At 35.8% G+C, this 20,485-nt stretch overlaps 1 protein-coding gene across 1 annotated transcript in view; it reads right to left on the bottom strand.

Annotated features, from left to right (window-relative positions):
* The window catches only part of SEMA3D (semaphorin 3D), a 205,694-nt gene that overhangs the window by 105,665 nt on the left and 79,544 nt on the right, over positions 1–20,485 (bottom strand). The window contains exon 3 of the mRNA XM_058297091.2: positions 774–934. Within this exon, the coding sequence (XP_058153074.1) occupies positions 774–934 (161 nt within the window). The remainder of the gene's footprint in view (positions 1–773; positions 935–20,485) is intronic.

Here is a 20,485-nt window from a genome sequence, read left to right as displayed (position 1 = left end):
GCAGAGTAAGTCATATATTGTGTGTGTTAAGCAATGAGTCATTCAACACCTTCTTGTCTTTGTAGTCATCTCTCCTTACATAGATTTCAGCAGGTCCTTGATATTTGCTGAAGTGTTACCTAATATTAACTGATAAAGGCTAAAGTGTAACACCCTTTCCTTGGGGAATTGCAGTGCTCACTGAAAATATAGGATACAGAAGTAATTGCCTTCTAGGTTTGGAATAACTAGTATATATTTTGTTTTCATGGTAATATTGTTTTTAAGGAGTCCTTAGTTGGGTCATTAATAATTTTCACTATCTGACTGTGATGGGGCCATAGAAGAAGCCTGACCAGATGTGAGAGTATAAAGAAAACTGCCTGATATTAAAATGCTACCATAGCTACACAATCAATTGAAACTATGTTTATGTGTTAATTGACAGTTAATAAAAATTTAATTTTACAACCTTTATAGATAGAAATTTTCATTCTTTATGAATATCTTGCCATTTTTCCATCCCATAGTATGTATTTCTATTCTATAGCCTATTATATATGCGAATTTTTGATGCTTTTAATTCATATTTTTAAAAACTTAGCATTATATTCTTTCACTTTTAACAAAAATACGTATATGGACTTAAATCAGTAAACACACACAACATGTATCAGAAGCAATATTAACATGTAAATGACCTACTCCATTTGACTTTGAGTCACTAGTAGCAAAATAAAGCAGAAGAGATCAGATGAAAATAAATGAATCAAGCCAACTAAATATAAACTGACCTTCTTAAAATTTTTGTTTAAGTCAACCAGACTGAGCAGGAAGATGTGGTCCTTGGCTCCCAGGAGCAGCCGGCCCCTCTCCTCATCTATCAGCAGCGTTTGGAAATCCAGTCCTTCTGCTGATCCCAAAAAGGGAATACAGCTATTTGAAAGAAGCAAGTCTATGAGGAAGTAAAAGGAGGAAAGAAATTCTTAATACGCAAACACCTATCCCATTACACACATTGACTTTGTAAATATATGTCCTTACATGAATTTTCCAATTTAGATACATGCAGACAATATACAGTTCTTAGCATATCCTCATTTAGAAATATATGCAAGCTACTATATTTGCATTTTCTAAAAACGATTTATTTATTTATTTGTTTGTTTATTTATTTATCCCCCCCCGCCACCCCCCTTGCGGCTTGCTTGCTGTCTACTCTCTGTGTCCATTCGCTGCATGTTCTTCTGTGTCTGCTTGTCTCCCTTTGCTGGGTCACCTTGCTGTGCCAGCTCTTCACAGGCGCAGGCCACCTGGACATGAACCCAGGGCCTTCCACATGGTAGACGGGAGCCCAATCTATTGAGCCACAGACGCTTCCCTATATTTGCATTTTATTGGCTCAATATTTACTTTGTGCAAGAAAAAATATATGATATTAGAATGAATACACAGCATGTAAATACAAAAGCAATTAAATATAAAATATTTTATAATCCTGTGTTCACTGTGTTTTATTTACTTACAAACTGATAAAATTTAACAATATATATAAAGTAAGCAAACTGAATGTGTGGTAAGTCTCAGAGCATTTCTTCTCTTCCCACTTTTGATAGTGCTGAGACTGATGCATGAGTTTGGGGCATTACACTATTCCTTTTTCATATGTGTTAGGAAAAAGATGTAAACAAAGGGGCTAAATGGATTGTGAAAGAGATATGATTGAACCAGTAATGGAATCAGGTTAAAGCTGGAAGAGACTGTTAAAATCAATTACGTTCATGTGCCAGTTGAGCCCTGAATCTCAGCAGAATTGCAGCACCTACTCTCCAGTTCACTGGACTCGCCCATGACAACTAACAAAAGAATAATAATGGACAGCTCCCACCCCAAAAAGCAGAGCATCCATAACTACAAGCACTACAGTTCCATCCACCTGCCCCATGGGATCTATGCCTGCTCTCAGTCAGAAACAGAGTAGGCATCACCATCTCAAAATCCTCAAGACTGAGAATGAACAAACATAAGGGGTGAATGCAACTATGGACTAAAATAGACTTAAGTATTATTCTAGTAATGGAAGAACTTTTATCATTGATATAAAGGCAGTGGCCACCAGAGGTTCTAAGGAGGGAGAGGGAATAGGTGTAACATGGGGCATTTTGGGGACATTGGAATTGTCCTGCATGACACTGCAACGATGGATACAGGTCATTATACATTTTGTCATAACCTACAAAATTATGCAGTGCAAAATGTGAACTATAACGTAAGCTATAGTCCATGGTTAGTAGTGATGCTTTAATAATTGTTCATCAATTGTAACAAATGAACCACACTAATGAAAGATGCTGTCAATGGGGGTAATGGGGGAGGAGGAGGGAGTGGGGTGTATGGGAATCTCTTATATTGTTCATGTAACATTTATGTAATCTAAAACTTCTTCAAAAATAAAAAAAAATACATTTTAAAAAATCAAATTAATATAGGTTCATGACTTTATAAATGAAGATATTTAATCATGCTTAGGTGAAGCCACATGCCTTAAGTGTCAAAACAATGTGGTGATAAGGCTGACAACAGAACCTGAGTTCTTATCTCCATTTCCAGACTTTTTCTTTGACACCTGTCTGTAGATCCTAATTCTCTGTTTTATTTATATTACGATATGGATGGACACCGATATAAAGTTAGATCTGGATATTAGGAAGCCAAATCTTTTCTATAGGTTTTCTTTTTTGCAGGTGCTTACCATACCTTCTCATTTTTGCAATCCTAGAGAATTAAATAACAATAAGGTAATAATATCACATATCACATATTAAAGTCCAGTATGTGTCAATGGACATAGAAACAAATCATTAAGATAAGGTAATTTATCACTGATTAAAGAGATAGATAAAAGTGCTGTTTGAGAAACAGGCCTCAAGATGCTTCTAAAATGTGTTATGGCAATTTTCAACCTCTGTAAAATGGATATTTGAGTCCTTTAAATTTAAAGACCATATAACCTATCCATTATTTATGGTCTTTATTATCTCATTTTTGAACATTCCCTTCAATATCTGTCTAATTTACAATGGTTAAATATTATTTCCCTTAGTCACTAAGCTAGATTTTTGTCTTAGCTTAGTTTGACAAACTAAGAGTTTATTGAATAATATATGAAACCATCTGAATTTTTGAATGAGTGCAGTTTTTCTTACTAAAATCTGTGGGTCATTCTTTGTATACCCTGGATGGAATTCTGAACTCTATACTAATTACTTTTCTATTAAGTTAAATATCATTTTAATTGATTTTCAGACCAGAGACTTGGCAAGATGATATTTTTAGCAGCTCCACAAGAAGTAAGCATATTTTTGTAGGGCCAATATTCAACAAACATTCCATTCTTATCCAAAAGTAAAACTGAGAATGGAAAAGAAGAATGGAAAAGAAAGAATGGTTAAGAAAGTTACGCTCTAAAGCTTTACAAGAGAATATATTTAACACACTCTTCATTCAATCAGGTAACTCTGCAGCTTCCATGGAATTTCCTCTTATTTAATAAATAAGAACAAAATAGGCAAAATTAAAAGTATGTAAGGGAATTCTCAGGAGTATACCTTGGTCCAAGCAGTAGAGGAAAGTAGTTTATATGACATAAATCCTTATTATTTCAAGTATCCACAGATAATAATAATAATAAACTATGCCTTGCACTGTTAATAACAGAATGAAACACAGTCTAGAACAATGAGTAAGAGTGTGAGCTTTAGTTCAGACTACCTGGGTCAGATCCTGACTTCAGAATTCACCAACCACATGATTCAAGACAAGTCATTTAAACTCTCAGTGCCTCAGTTTCCTCATCTATTAAATTGGAATAAAAATATATCCTATAAGCCATGTTGTTGTGACAAATAAATGAGTTACTATAAGCTCAGTATGAGAACAGTGCCTGATATGTGGTAAGTACTATTTTATTATAAGTTATTATAACAATGATGATTTATTTTATATATTCTTTGCAAAGTCTATAAAAAGGAAATCCTAATATCTCTCAACTCACATAATTCTTAAGATAATAGAAGAAGGTGATTTATATGAAGTTCTTAGAACAGTGCCTGGAAGATAGGAAAAGTTCAATAAATATTTTGAATACGATTATTCTTCCATTTAGTCCAAATAAGTTCTATTAAAGAAACATATCTCATCTTCCATTAAACCAGAACTATGATGATTAAACACTTCTATGTTTTCTGTGACACTGAAATAACATTAAAAAGTTTTTATTTATTAGCATATTTATTAGCTATTATTATTATTTGGCTATAATTATTAGCCAAATATTTATTAGCATCTAGTATGTGTTTTGTACTAAGCAAGGTGTTAAGGTTGTGGGATGTCAAAGCACTGCCTACAAGGGGCTCCCAGATCAATGTGGAAACAGATATGTATATAAAATGCAATAAACATGATAAAATTAACCATCACAATTTCTAATATTATTGTTTATGAAAAGTTAACAAATTTTCCAAGTAATTAATTGTGCTTTATCTAACAGAAGGAGATCTTTGAGCACAGTCTTGAGAACAGATGGAAGTTTGACAGGAAATAAATGAATGGAAGTACATTCAAGATAGAAAGAACATTATCATCAGATGTTGCACTTATACTCTGTATTTTTCATATGTCTTCTCCTCTGGAGAGTGTGCTCCATTAAGGGAAAGACCATGTATTACTTATCTTTGAATCCCCAGCACTTAGAGTCTGACGCAAAATAAGCACTTAATAAATATTTGTGGGCCTGTAGTTCAGTATGGTTGCAATATTGAGACTTTGTGAGGGCAGTGAGAAATGAGGCTGGAAATAAGGCAGCATCCAGTTAATCAAGGCCTCGGATGGCAGACGGGAGAGTTTGGATATTATATAGGTGGTTAAAATATTTTATGCAAGAAAGTGACAAAGACTATAGCTGAGTGTTGGAAAGATAAGTCTTGCAGGAGTGTTTAGGATGGATGAGAAGGGGAAAGATGGGGCAGGGAGACTGCCCAGAAGTTTCTGAAGAATGGTAAGTCCCCTGAATTAAGACAATGCCAATTGGAAGAGGAAGATATTTAAGAGTCTGGAGTTTTTCTCTCTAATTACATAATAAGGAAAAAAAAAATACTAAGATTATGTAATCATTGCTTTATTTTTTTTCCCAACATAACCAATTCAATTGGATTTAGTTTTTAACAAATTTGACAAGAAAAATAAAGCAGCTGTAAAAATAGTGAGTAACCTGAGGTACTATAGTTTTTAATATTGTCTTGTGATAACGTTAACATCAAAACAATTCAAAGCATGCTTCACCAATCTTTTGTAGCCAAACTAAATAATTGGCCTTAGGCATTACACGTGAAAATTTCTCAGGCTGACACACACTTTATGAAAAGATCATGGGCCAGGGACTGGAACAGGTTCCATCTTCTCCCAAGCAGCTTATCTTCCTTGCATTTCTGCCAGACCAAGCAATCATGTTTGTTTCAATGGGATCATCAACTAAAGTTTAGGGGGAAAAAAAGTGTTAACTCCTGAGTATGCTTCTTAGCACCTAATGCTAACATACTACCAGGGTTTCAGGAAGCAGAAATTCATGGTGAAAATTCATGAAAATTGATATGACAGAAATTTTATAAACTTTTTTCCCCAAACTGGAAATTTCAGGCATGTGCAATTTAAGATTATCCATAGTTTTTTGTTGTTGTTGTTGTTTGTTTTTTATTGTTGTTATTTTGGCAGGAATGCCATTTTTTTCTTGGGTGGACGGGTTCCATTCACAAGGAAGCCTTCTCTGTGCTTAGTTTACCAGCCCTCCTCTTCCGCAGAGGTCAGCAGCACTTACCTCTAGGTTCTAAAGGCCTTCTCTGTACTTAAACCTTTGACCTAATCCACTATAATCACCCCATTTGACTCTTCCTTTTAGCTGCTCATTGTTCATTCTCTCCTGTCACCTCATTCCTAGTTTGTAACCTCACTCAATCTCCACACCTTCAAATTCTCACTCTTTTTCTAGCAGTACACTTCTTGGAAAATCCATTCTTCAAGAACAACCTAATTATTTCTGAAATAAATGAAGCAAAGATATGCTTACTCATTAATCCCAATTGTTAAAATATGGAAATTATTTCACATAATGGATTTCGATGGAAAGAAGACACAGAGAAGTTGTTCTTAATTCATGATCAGTGAATCATTGTAGAATCAGGGGTGATATCCAAAGATCGAAATCCCAATTAACAACATTAAATTTTCATATGTATGTGAATTTTTCTCAAGAATCTGTACATAGTCTTCATCTGCTTCTCCAGATAGCTTACCAAAAGTCACAGAGAAAATAGGCTGCTTACCACACATGGTTAATAATTACATTTAGAATAATTTCTCGTTTCTGGCACAAAAAAGTCATAACACCTGACTTTTGAAGACAAATAATTGACTCATCTAAGATTGCCAGGCCCTCTGCCAAGTGCTGGAAACATACCAATAAACCATTAGACACATGCCTGCCCTCCTGGATCTTACGGCCTAGTGAGGAGGGAATGCCCATACACACACACATACATATATACACACACACAAAGAAAATGCACTTCAGAGACACATGTGTGACAAAGGAAAGTAGCACCCAGAGTAGTAAACCTTTATGTGACTCTAGCAGTAAAATGGCAAGAATTTATCTACATGGCCTTTGGCAAGCCAAATAATGCTACCTTGGCTTTTGGCTTTCTAATCTTTTGGTGGGTAGAGAAACCAAGCTCCTTCCTCCATTAGAGTTCCATGACTTTAGAATCTTAAGGTTAACTTTGTTCAAACTAAGGACATATCAAATAACAAATTATCAACAACCTATTGGCCCGTAACTGCTGCTCTGGTTCCTTGGAGCATGTAGTACCTTAACTCTCAGGATGGAGAACAGAAATATAGTTTAAAATAGTACAAACTAAAAGGGGATCTTATTAACAATCCTGTTTGCCTCGTGTTACCAATTCCATGAATTCCGGAATATAAAGTGGTCTCCGCAAAACCAATTTGCTCTCAGTGGCAGAGCTCAGCAAAACGAATCTCCTGACTCACAGCCAGATGAACTTCCATATGAGGAGGAAGCTAAGGACCGGGTAATCTCTGCTCCTATTCTCTGAAAAGAATTCTTTGTACCTCCCTTTTAGTGTCTCTTAATACAATTGTACATTCAGCCTGATAAAACATTTGACCTGATGGTCTGCATTCTTCCGCTTCATCCCAGAAAGGAAGGGAGTGGTTAGTCATATTGAATCCAATAAATTTAGGATTAAACAGCACAGACTTCCTCAGTGTTTGACTGTTAAATTAACAAGGTCCCCTACCCTTGAAATCCAGCATTTATTGCCAAAGATCCTGAACTGGGTGGAGTTGTCAGTTTGTCTCACGAGAAGACTAAATAGCCACAAAATGGTTTCTCACATTCTTTAAAGAACACTTCACTCTTTAGTTTAAAAATTCAGAAAAACAAAGCTATTAAAGGAAGATAATCATGAGGTAAAAATCAAAATCATCATTGGAGAAGGTCAATTTCCAGTCTAAGGAGTAGGATTGCTCAGCAAAGAAAGCTTACAGCCAAAAGCAGACCCAGTCACCTTTCTCTGTTATCCTAGGATACTCAGCACAAATTCTTGCTCCCCACTCCTTCTACTCCTCAAGGAAATAGCAATTGTTAACAGTTTTGAGGTTTCTTCAATATGGTCAGAGCTCCAGTCTGTTCTTTGCAAAACTGTCTAAATAGAAAAATTTTGCTTTGAGCTTTTCCATCTCCATTCTATTTCTGTTTTCCCCAGAAGTTGAACGTTCCCGCCTGATCTTTAAGCTCCCAGGGCTTTCATGCTGTTAGTATACGAAAGATCTCCTCTATGGAGGTCCTTCGAGGCTACTTCCCAGAGTTTCCGGAAGTGCTTTTGCTATAAAACCTTTTCCAAGAAAAAGCGTTTTCTCAGTTTGGGTCAGAAATTGAGCAAAGGGAGTAAACTCTATTCATTTCAAAATGAAGAGTACCTTTAAACATGATTCACATCCTCCCTTTGACGCTCTGTGGGCTTGTACGGGCTTCTCCAGCTTTCGGTCCAAGGCAAGGCATTAATTCTCCCTTGGATTTAACCTTAGGAAAATTAACTCCTCTTACAGTGGCCTCACTTGACTTCCAGTTGGTTTCTTGAGGTTTGATATTGTATGAAAAAAACTTGGTTATTAAGATAGCTCATCTTTACCTACACAAAAATGCTAATTATTAGCCTCCATAGCTAACTGTTCAAATGACATAAAATATAAAAAGAAAGAATATTAGTCAAACCTAAAATCCCTGCAAAATACTACTTCAAAATGACAGCTTTATATTATATTATGTTGGTATGGTATGGCATGGTATGGTATGGTATGGTATGGTATGGTATGGTATGGTATGGTATTGTATGTCGTGTCATGTCATATTATCGTTATACCTCTCTAGGTGAAAATTCTAATTTTAACCATTTTCTTCTTGCAAATGCAAGTCCAAATAAAAAATAAGAAAAAAGTTCACATTTCCTTTTCTGTAACAGAACACTGGAGATCATTCAGTTCACTAGATCTTACACAGAACATTATCTATGTCAATTATAAATTAGATGATATCATTTGGGAAACATAAGTTAGAAAAGCATAAAGCCTATTATATCATTAGATCTATGTTCTTGCCAGGACAGGATGTGGAGCAGGAGTTTGGCAATTTAACACTCGCATTTCCATCTATATCCATGCTTTTAAATCACAGGTTTATTCTTGTTTGGCTAACTTTCAATAGTGGATACTTTATGTAATCCATCACATGTGAGATGTGTAATTTATAATGATAAGTTCTTTTAAATTCTTACGTTGAGTAAGAACGGGTTTCTCTACATTCTTAAAAACTTTGCTTTGACAATTTTTCCTCTTGACCCATAAGAAAGGTTAACATCATAAACATCTAGAAAATTTCCAGAAGAACAATGCTTAGAGAGAATAAATTTCTCATAAATAGCTCAGTGGATAATTCAGAAAAGATTTCATTCTACTTTGATTCTTATTTTAACTTCCTTCAAGATATTTGGAATTTCTCCCTTTTCAAATTTCAAGGAATGGTTAAAATCAAACTCCTTACAAATGAATATGGGTTTGCATTCAATCAAGTATGTGAATATAATCTTTAACAAAAATTCCAAAAGTCATAGCTTAATAATATCTGTTATTGAATCAATAGCAAAGCAAATATGACAAGAACAAATGACTCCTCATGCTAAGATCAAGAAAAATTAACTTATATAAGCAGAGTTATGAGTAAAATAATTTTAAAATATTACTGTATATTACTTTAAAATTAATTATATTAATGAAAGAGAAGTATGTATATCAAAAAGTAATGTTAAAAAGCATATTTAAAAAAACAACACATGTCCTCTCCTATCCTTTGTCCAGCCCAATCTAGTCTCCATTTAACGTATTTAATAGTTTATTTTATATTTACTTCTTCCTCCTTCGTGGTTTGTTAGAGGACCATAATACCCAGAAGCTTTCTAAGAAAGGGTGCCTGAAACTTAAGTTTTGGAAATCTTCCATATTTTAAAATGTTTCTAGTTTGTTTTCATACATTATTGATAGTTGGGCTGGAAATAGAATTTTGGGTTGAAATCATTTACCTTCAGAGTCTGAGGCATTTCTGTACTATTTTTGAAATTCACTCTTGAGAAGTCTTATGTGATCCATATCCCCAAGACTTTGAAAGTGCCTTCTATTTCTGCCCGAAGATATTCAAATCACCCCCTCATTTCTGCTACTATGAGATTTAAAATAATTTGCCCAACTATGGGTCTTTTTTTTTATTGCCATGCTGGCCACTCAGTGTGACAGCTAATCTAAAATGTAATATTCATTGATTCAGAGCAATTTCAGTTTGTTTTTTTTGGGGGGAACAAAGAGATCTCAATTATCTATAGGACTTTTCTACAGAAGAACGTCCTAAAATAACCTGGCTAATGAAAATATATCATCCTGGTAGAACTGTGCAGAGAATTTGCAAGAGCATTTGAATTTAAACTTCCAAGTGGGAGACTAAAAAAATGCAGTCATAAAATATTGGTCTCCTGAATTTCAGGCAGTGTTTATAGGGCGTAAGTCATGAGATAATATATTCATCCTATTTTTCAGTTTATACTTTCTCTCACACAGGAAAAACATTCTCATTAATTCCTACCTCTCTGCTAATGACTTCAAAATAAACACCTAAAACCCGACTGTCCCTCCCAAGTCTCATTCAGAATTTCCAATAGCCTGCTGTATAATGTCATATCGTCCCCATAGCCCGCCCCAACCATATCATCCTACTAGCTAGGCTTATCCTCTTAACTGACCTTCTTAGTTTCCAATCATATTCTAAAGTCTTTTTAAAGTTTTTCTTCCTTATTTCCCATTTAAATAATAGGTCCCTCTAAGCCCATCTCACTTCCACACACAACACCATCCAGCTAAATTTAAAGCCTTATAGATTGTATCATGTATATTTTCTCTTCTTTAACACTTCAAACATCTCCCTTCCCTTGGCCAGCCCAGGTGAGTCCACATTACTACTTTTCTAAATTACAATAATGGGCTCATAAATGACCTTGTTTTACATCCCCACCCCCACCACAATCTCTACCCTTGGATTACTCCTATTCAGTTTTTTTCTCTTAAGTAACAATTCACTTGGGTCAATTTCATTACTAAAGTTTTCCAATGAGCAGTCATTCAATAAATTCTAAGGACACATTCAATAAATTCTAAGATTCATATAATGCTCAAAATTCAAGTTCATACTCACTTCCAAATTATTTTAAACATTTGGTTTTATTTACACTAATATTATAGGACTAATCTTTTTGCAGTTATTTTGTATACTTATCACGTCCCTTCAAAAAAATAAAATAGAAGCTCCTTGCAGATAAGAGTAATGTCTAAGTCATTGTTGTAAATAACTGCTTCTTGCACATAAGAATGCTAATAAACATTTAACTAATGATTTTTCAAACCATTGTTTGCTTTGGTCTATCTACCGTCCATGTAAGTTAGGGTTTTTAAAGTCTTGTTAATAATTTAGAGACGCTAATGTGCCATGTGGAGACTCAGTTACAGGTCTACCGCTTTGCAGTCACAAGGGATTCCCTTTCTGATCTCCAAAGGCTCATGAAGGGCAGAGAGAGCAGTGTGGTACTCAACAAAATATTCTAAATAAAATAGTGCTTTGCAGGCTTTCACATACATTCAAATCACCCAGGAATCTTATAAATTCAGATTCTTATTTAGAAGGCCAGAAGTGGGGCCCAAGGTTCTGCATTTCTAACAAGCTCCCAGGTGAATATGTTACTACTGGTCCCAGAACCACATTTGGGGTAGAAAGGCGAAAGAACACTATGGCCCTTTATACTTATATTGTTTGCATTGAAAAGCTGGATAGGCTTCCTTCTTCCTGCATACTAGAATTTCTCTCAAACCTTTTATTGATGGCATATGTTAATTTATGCAAAGCGGACAAATTATTATTTTTCTTTACAATTTTCAGTTGGTCACACCAGTACAATCCTAACTTATTCCTAAATTACTAGAAGTGATAACCAATGTGCTTAGTTTAAGCCAAAGATACTTTTTTCCTCTCAGTTTTCTCACACAAAGAAGGGAAGTGCATATACTTAGTATGCATTAGCCTGGAAGGAAGATGACATGATTTATCATAGACTTTCATTTCTAGTAAATTTCCTACTCTCTATGGCAGCAGAAATCCTAATCAGATTCCTCAAAAAATTTTTAAAGACCTTCCATTTTCTTTATATCTTATTTCAATTAATTCAATAATATATTGCATTTGGTCCCTCTGAACTCTGTCACAACATCCATTTGGCACTTTATAATATTTAAAGGTCTTTCCCATATATATTTTAATTTGATCCTCAAAAAGAACCAGAATCATTATCACTAATTTCTAGAAGAAAAAACCTAGACTCAGAAAGAGCAAGTAAATGTTCTAATTAGGCATGGACAATTTGTATCATTAAACTCTAAGGCTCATCACCCATTACAGCTCAATTTTCTATTTTAAGATTTAGTGCTACTTAGAAAAACAGGATCCTTTCTCAAAACAGTTCTACATATATATCCACTGGATATACTAATAGAAAAGTTGATTTCTTTTGCTTCCTCCACTTCACCATTCCACTGGGATTACTGAAATATTTATCTTATTTTCTAGACTGCATCTGGCTCACTGTGACTTTAGTCAAATAAACCTTTTTATGACTATCCTTCTTTATAAGTAAAAAGCACTTTAGTTCTAATTTGTGCCTCTTTAGAACTAATAGGATTAAAGTAGTCTGTTTAAAGGACTCTTTAATACAGAATGTATACTGCTAGGTCTTAAGAAACAAAGAAAAAAATAAAGACATTCATCAAATTTTCCATTTACAATAATCAATGACATTCTATTTAAAACTGTCCTTAACTTTATATTTATATATATGTATTGAAAGAAACTAATGGTAAAAATGTATTTAATAAAATCCAAGGAATAAGAGCCAAATTTTAAATAAGGTTCTAAAGTGAGTGGTTGTGTGTAAAAAGTTTTATCTCTTCAATAATTTACAGATGAATAAATCAAATGCATAGATACTCTAGTAAAAAAATAGTTTATAACCCAAAAAATTTATGGGTTTAATTCTAATAAAAATTGACTTTACTTAAACTATGTCCCTCCTTCATACTTATGCATGAACAAAGACACATGGTATGGTTCTCTTTTACCTTAATCAGAAGAACACTGCTGACCACTGTAGACCCCAGTCATTTTTTCTTTTGTTTGTTTTGTTTTGTTGTTTTTGAGGTATGGGGGCCCGGGATTGAACGTGGGACCTTGTGTGAGGGAAGCCGGCACTCATCACTGTGCCACATTGGCTTCCCTCCCCCCAACTCCCCACATGATTTTTATACCTTCTTCATTCCAAGGTATGTCTGCCCCTTTTTTGACAATATCACATCATTATTCCTTATATTATTGCATAAGTACCAACACTCTGTGAATCTCCATAGACAAACAATGTTTAGAACAATGTCCCACTTATAGTGTTAGACTTTTAATTATTATTAGAACACTTGGATACAGGCAAGTTGTAGTGCAAACATTACTGAACTGAAAGCAGGAGACTTGTGTCTGATTATCAGCTTTTCATTATCTACTTATGTGGCCAGGGGGTTATTATCTAATCCTTCTGGAGTTTTGTCTCCAAATCCTTATATACCAACCTTTCAAGCATAAATCCTGCTTGCAATCTGAATTATATTATACTGAACACATGCTTTCCTGAATATATTTTCTGTTTAATCTCTTTCCATCTAGACAATTGTTGCCACTGATAATGACCAAGTAGCAAACTAAGCCACTTTTATTAATATATGTTCTAAAAGTAGCCTGTTTTTAGGGAAAAATATGTTTCATTAATGTTTTCTTGAGTAAAGATTAGCCCACACCTCTCCACATCATCAGTTTTTTCTCTCCTAAGTTATTCCAATTAGCATATAAATATACTGTGGAAACAAATCTCTTGACCTCACTTCCTTATCCAACTACTGCCCCATCTCTCCATTAATGAAAACTCCTTGAAAGAATTATAGATAATCACTGTCTCCTGTCCCTAAATCCATGCTTTTGAGAACATACCACTCAAAGACACTGCTCTTATCAAGGGCAACAGTAACTCCTTTGTTGCTGAATGTAATGGTCAGTTTTCCATCCTTACTTAATCTCATGACATCTTAGCTGGATTTGACATGGCTTATCGCCCCTTTCCCTTTAAAGTACTTTCTTCACTCTCCTTTCTGTATACTACAACCTCTGATTTTCCTACTATCTATCTAGGCTCTCCTTCTCAGTACCCTTTGCTGCTCATCCCCACTTTCCCAAATTTCCTGACTTAAGAGTATCACATAATTCAATCCTTTGAATTCTGGTGCTCTTAAAGAGTCATATGGCTTAGAAAATATCTACATGCTACTATTGCCAATTTACATCTCTCATGGACACATAAACCAAAATGCTTTCTTGGCATCTCACATTGATATCTAATAGCCTTCTCAAACAAAATATGTCCAAAGCTCAATTCTTGCTCTTCCCCTAAAACCTACTTCTTTCAGTCTTCCTCATTTCAATTAATGGTAACTCCATCCTTAACCCATAAAAGCGTGGAGTCATATTTGACTTCTCTATCTCGCACTTCATATCCAACCAAGAGCAAATCCTGTTGGTTCTATCTTCATATTCTCCTCTTCTACCTCTACTGCTCCCACTCTGGCATATCAACCATCATTTCTCACTTGGATTATTATAATTACCTCATAATTTGTTTCCCTATTTCCCTGCTTTCCCCCATCAGTGTATTCACAACACAGAAACCACAGGGATCCTATAACAAGGAAAGTAAGATCATGTCACTTCTGTACTCAAAATTCTCCAGTGGATTCCCATAACACTCAGACTAAAAGCCAGTTTTAACAATGGCCTACAGGGAAAGTATCCAATCTCTCCTTCTACTGTTAACCCTCTAATATAATCAACCTTTTTCTTTACCCTTAGCCTACTATATTTTAGCCGTACTATTTTTCTTCAGGATCCTTAAACATTCAAGAACGTCTTACCTCAGGGCCTTATACTTGCTGCTCTTCCTGCCAAAAATACTCCTCTCCCAGACAGGAGTTGCTACAGTAATTCCTTTAAGAATGTATGAAAACACAGCTCCCTCAGCAAGCTTTTTCTTAGTCATATTTGACTACACCATCCCCAGTACTCTCTAGTTGCTTTGCTGATTTACTTTTCTCCAAAGTACCTATCACCTTCCATCATACTCTATTATGTACCTTTCCCCATTAGAATGTAAACTACATGATGGCAGCGTTTGTGGCCTCTTCTATTTGCTAACACATTCCCTAGTTGCCAGAACAATGAGTGGCACATAGGCAGCATTCAGGAACTATTGTTATTAACTGTTGACAGTTCAATATCACATATACAATAAAATTATCCTTGAACTCTTAAACCAAAGCAAGCCTCAGTTTAGAGAAAATATGGTTGGGAAACCATGTGAATCCATTCAAACATGGCATATCCACCACAATTAAATCATCACTGAATTGCTTTATATGTATATATACATATAATATTATATAGGCATTCTTACTATTAGACCCATAAGCTTACGTAGGGGAAGGTATTGAAAGCAGGTCTTTTTTTTTTTTTTTACACTGATTTGACAACAGAAAGGATGCCTTTAGATTACAAACATGTAGACTGAACTCCTGAATGATTTTATGATTAAATTTAATCTATACTAGAACTAACATCACTTAAAGACACTGCTCTTATCAAGATCAAGAATGACTATTTGCTGAGGATTGTTAACTGTAGAGACTGTTGCTAAATATTACAGGGCTACGAAGGTGAAAATACTGGCACTTCTCCTCAGCAAATTTATAATCTGTAGGCAGTATTTGCCTGCGGGAGACTGTCTACTAGAAAATGCTTGGAGAGAACACAGGAACAATTTTAATATGCATTGTAAATCTCCAAGACGGACTTATGTATTTTCAAATTTATTTATCTAGGGAAGCCTTTGGTCTGGGAACAACTTAACTTATAGCAATACAATAATGTTTCACAAAAAATAATAATTACCAGCATTCATTGAATGCTTACTATGCCTACTATGCCAAATACTATAATAGGTATTTTACATGGATCAACAAATTCAACCCTTAAAATAAACTCATTAGGACTAAATAAATTTTGACATGTGACTATTATAGTAGAGATTTACTATGTTGTGAATTAAAAACTTGTAGGACATAAAATAAACAAGCATCCGATATTCACATTTAGTGATAGCAGTTAAAATTTAGGTGGGTTGACTTCAGAACCTGCTCTTTTCACTCTGTACCATGCTGAAGCATGATACATATAATGCTAGATGAGTTAAATCAAACAAGTTAAATGAGTCAAATAGCCATGAAATCTCGACTTGAGTCACATTCTGTATTCACAGTCAACTAAAGTGTAAACATAGAAAAATGCATAGTCTTTCCAGTTATTTCTCAAAAATTTCAAAAACTAAAGAACCACTTAAGTATGAACTCTTGAAATCACTGTGAGAAACCCAGTTTGTAGGGAAACTATATGATAATCATATAATATAAAAACCAGAAATTTAGAATTATCTTGACCTTCAAGATTCCTTACTTGTTACTCAAGGAACATATTTAGGATAAAAAATATATATATGCAAGAATTCAACACGTGCAACAAAAGTGAAATCTCATTGCACAACAGAACCAATAAGCTCGTGTGGATTCAGAGGTTCAAAGCTAAGTCTTTATCAAAGAGCATTCTTTGGTTAAAATGGATATTAAATTTCTGTTGGCCTTTAAGAAATCCCGCAAAACTATCCTGCAGCTGTTTCAAATGGTTAACTCACTCTACTGATAAGTAATGCCTATGTGTCTGGTTAGTGACTTAGAAAGCAATTAGAAAGCATAGATCATGGAAAGCAAGGAAAACAAAGTTGGTTCTGTGCAGATAAATATTAATAATTAAAAAGACCAAAATTGATTCTTTCATTTTGACTGATTTTTAAAATCTCACACACTAATAGTATTTTAATGCTCAAACAGGAACTTTTATACTCTCTCAATACCATCTAAGCACCAGGTGGTACCAGTTGATCTCAATTTATTAGTCAGCGTCATACACGAAAAAACAGCAAATGCCCAAGTTGTGATTCTTATCTCAGAAGCAGGCATGTGGTACAAGCAATTTTCCTCACCATTACACAAAATTAGCAATAATTTTTAAGTCCTCATTTTTTTTCATGGAATTGGCCCCTTTTAAAAATTGGCATGTTAAGATTTGATCTACTTTCCTTTTAAACTGGCAGAAATGCTCTAGAAAAAACAGGGAAACGGTTGAAATTCTTCTAAGTGGAATGAACATGTAGGCTTAATAGTGCTGAACCAGTGATTCCCAAAGAGAGGACCACAGATTCTTTAAAGTGGTCGGAAAGAGGAGTGTTCACAGCTCATCAAGATTCTTAATTCTCATAGCAAAGTTGAATAATCTATCTTGTATATGCAATTTAGGAATGAATAGCTAATAGCAGCCATTGGGAAGTGGGAGGGATGTGAATGTGTATACTGATTCCTACCTACATTCATTCTCTGTGTTGGATATTACTCTTTGACATATAGATAAGCTAAAATACCTGAAAAAAAATATAAGAACATTTGGAAAATATCCAAAGAAGCATCTAAAGGGTAAAGCTTATTGTACTAAATATTTAATCCAGCAAACACATTTACCAGTTCTCCTTTTATATATGTTGTGGTAGATTTTATATATATATATATATATATATATATATATATATATATGTGTGTGTGTGTGTGTGTATTTTTTTCTCTCTCCTTCCCACCCCCAGTTGTCCGCTCTCTGTGTCCATTCGCTGTGTGATCTTCTGTGACTGCTTCTATCATTATCAGTGGCACCAGGAACTTGTGTTTCTTTTTGTTGTGTCATCTTATTGTGTCAGTTCTCCGTGTATGCGGTGCCATTTCTGGGCAGGCTACACTTTCTTTCCCGCTGAGCGGCTCTCCTTACAGGGTGCACTCCTTGCACTTGGGGCTCCCCTATGCGGGGGACACCCCTGCGTGGCAGGGCACTCCTTGCGTGCATCAGTTCTGCACATGGGCCAGCTCCACATGGGTCAAGGAGGCCCAGGGTTTGAACTGCGGACCTCCCATGTGGTATGCGGACGCCCTATCCATTGGGCCAAGTCCGCTTCCCTTTATTTTAAAAATGTATCTCTCTTGCCACAGCTCTTCCTTCATGTGATTTTGACACTTCTCCCATTGAAAGGTGGAGTCTTTGTGTCCTTCCTTGTAATCCAGTGACCCTTTATGACTTCTCAACCAATAGTGTACACTGGAAGTAGCACTTTGTGACTTCTGAAGGCAGGTCATTAAAGGAGATATAGTTTCACCATGTTTGTTGAAGCACATGCAATTGAGGCCCTTAAACTAGTATTGAGTAAGCCCAAGCTACCCATATGGACAAACCAGTGAGAAAGACCCTGATAGCACATGAAGAGAGAGATGCCAGCCAGCAATGTTCCAGACCCTCCCTGTTCCAGCACCAGCCATAATATGACTGCAACTACACTAGAGAGCAGAACCAGAACCACTCAGCCGAGCCTTTCCCAAATTCCTGACCCACAGAAACTATGAAGATAATATGATTGTCGTTTTAAGGCACAAAGTTTTAGGATGGATTGTTATATAGGAATAGAAAATAAAATTAGGTTTTGGTCCTAGGAATGGGGCAATGACTTAGCAAAAACCTAAAGCATGTAATGTTGAAGATTCTCTTAGTTAAAAAATAAGGCTTCTAAGACTCTTAAATTCTCCTGTAGTTGTCAGAGAAAGCCTAAGAACAAAAGAGCTTATCTAAACGAGCTTTGTAGATATGGCTTTGGTCTAACGAAATGGATTAAAAATTGATACATGAGAAATATATAAAGTTTCTTCAGATTGGATAATTCCATTTTTTCTATCCTTAGGTTCCCTGAAATTTGCTTTGCTATCTCCATTATGCTGATCAGGCTGTGCATTGAATTTTTAATTTCAGATATTGTATTTTTCATGTCTACAATTTTCATTTAGATCACTTTATAATTTCTACTTATCTTCTGAGATTCCCTACCTGCTAATTCTCTTTTACACCTCTTTTACATTTTCCTTTAAGTCCTTAAATACCTTTATAACAGCTATTTTAAAGGCCTTGTCTGCTAGTTTGCCTATCTGGATCTTTTCAAGATTGTTTTTTAAACTTTAATCCTTTCTTGTGATCGATGTATTTTCCTGTTTCTTTGCACACTGTTTTAGTTTCCTGGGCTGCTCAAGCAAATACCATGGAAAGCGTTGGGTTAAAATACTGGGAATTTTTTTATTCATGATTTTGAGGCTAAAAGAAAATCCAAATCAAGGTGTCATCAGGTTATACCTTCTTCCTAAAGACTGGTCTTCTGAGGCTGGCTGCCAGTGATGCTTGATCCTTGTCTCCTCTGTCAAAAGGCAAAGCACATGGCTACCTTTCCATTCTCTATCTGATTCTATTAAACTTCAGTTTACTTCTTCCATGGCTTTCTCTCTCTATGTCTGACTTTAATTCCACTAATAAAGGACTCCAGTAATAGAAATAAGACCCATCCTGATTGTGGTGGTCCACATCTTCATAGAAGTAACCTTATCAAAAGGTCCTACTTACAGTATGTTCACATCCACAGGAATGAATCAAGGATAGAACATGTTATACTAGGATATGTACAGCTTCAAACCATCACAAATGCCAAGTAACCTTTGATTATATCAGGATATTGTAGATGCTAATTTGTTGAGGAACTGTTTGTTTTTGGGTTTTACTACTTATTTTAGAAATTCAGTTTCTTTTTTTCCTAGCATATATTTAATTTACTGGCAGTTGAGCTTGGTCATTTTGAGGCTTACTTTTAGGTTTGTCACGGCAGAACTAGAGTATCTTTTACTCTAGCACTAGAGCAGCCCAACTCTTTACATGTAGCCTTCTCAGCATGTCAGCTCAGTGCCCAAGGTGTTCAATAAGGTCTTTTCATCTGTCTGGTCAGAACTCCTGTAACTCTCAACACTGTGCCCCCCAATGTCTCTGTTCAACTTACCAATTCCCTATTTCTGCAGAGCCTTGCATAGATAGCCTCAGCATTCTGTGGTTTCTTTCTCAAAGATATGTGTTTTAGTTTCTAAAGACTACCAATGTAATATAACAGAAATGTGTTTTCTGTTATAATGGGAATTTATAGGCTAAAAGCTTACAGTTCTGAGGTCATGAAAAAGGTCCAAATCAAGGTATCATCAAGAGATTCTCTCTTACCAAGTTGTAGCTGTGGGCAACTGTTGCTGCATCCCTTCCCCCAGCCTTTGTTATCTCCTTCCTCCAGCCGTTGCTGTCTGTCCTTCCCGCCAGTCCCGCCCACGTTGCCAATATATAATCTGCCTTCTTCCCTGGCTACTGCCTACCTCATAGCCGCCTGCACAACTCCGCCTATCCACTACCGCCCCGTAGTTAACCCGCCCCAGCTCCTGCCCCTCCCTCTACCCAACCCTATATAACCAAGTGTATTTCCGCAATAAAGCAGACTTGTTCCTGCGCTCAGGCTGTCTCCGTGGTTTTTACCGCGCGTCCCCCACGCCTGGAGAACCTAGGCCTACGCGCTGGCCTAGGGGCTTCCCGCCGAGCCGTGGAAGGCTGCCCGGACCTCGTGGGCCGCTAATCACTGCCAGCGAGCCCACACTTGGGGGCTCGTCCGGGATCCTTTCCTTCCACCGCCTTACGGCCCCT

Source organism: Dasypus novemcinctus, chromosome 5 (genome assembly GCF_030445035.2).
Source record: "Dasypus novemcinctus isolate mDasNov1 chromosome 5, mDasNov1.1.hap2, whole genome shotgun sequence".
In the NCBI taxonomy this organism is placed as follows: domain Eukaryota; kingdom Metazoa; phylum Chordata; class Mammalia; order Cingulata; family Dasypodidae; genus Dasypus; species Dasypus novemcinctus.
The sequence above is the reverse complement of the archived record's forward strand: the minus strand, read 5'-3'. Positions and strand labels throughout refer to the sequence as shown.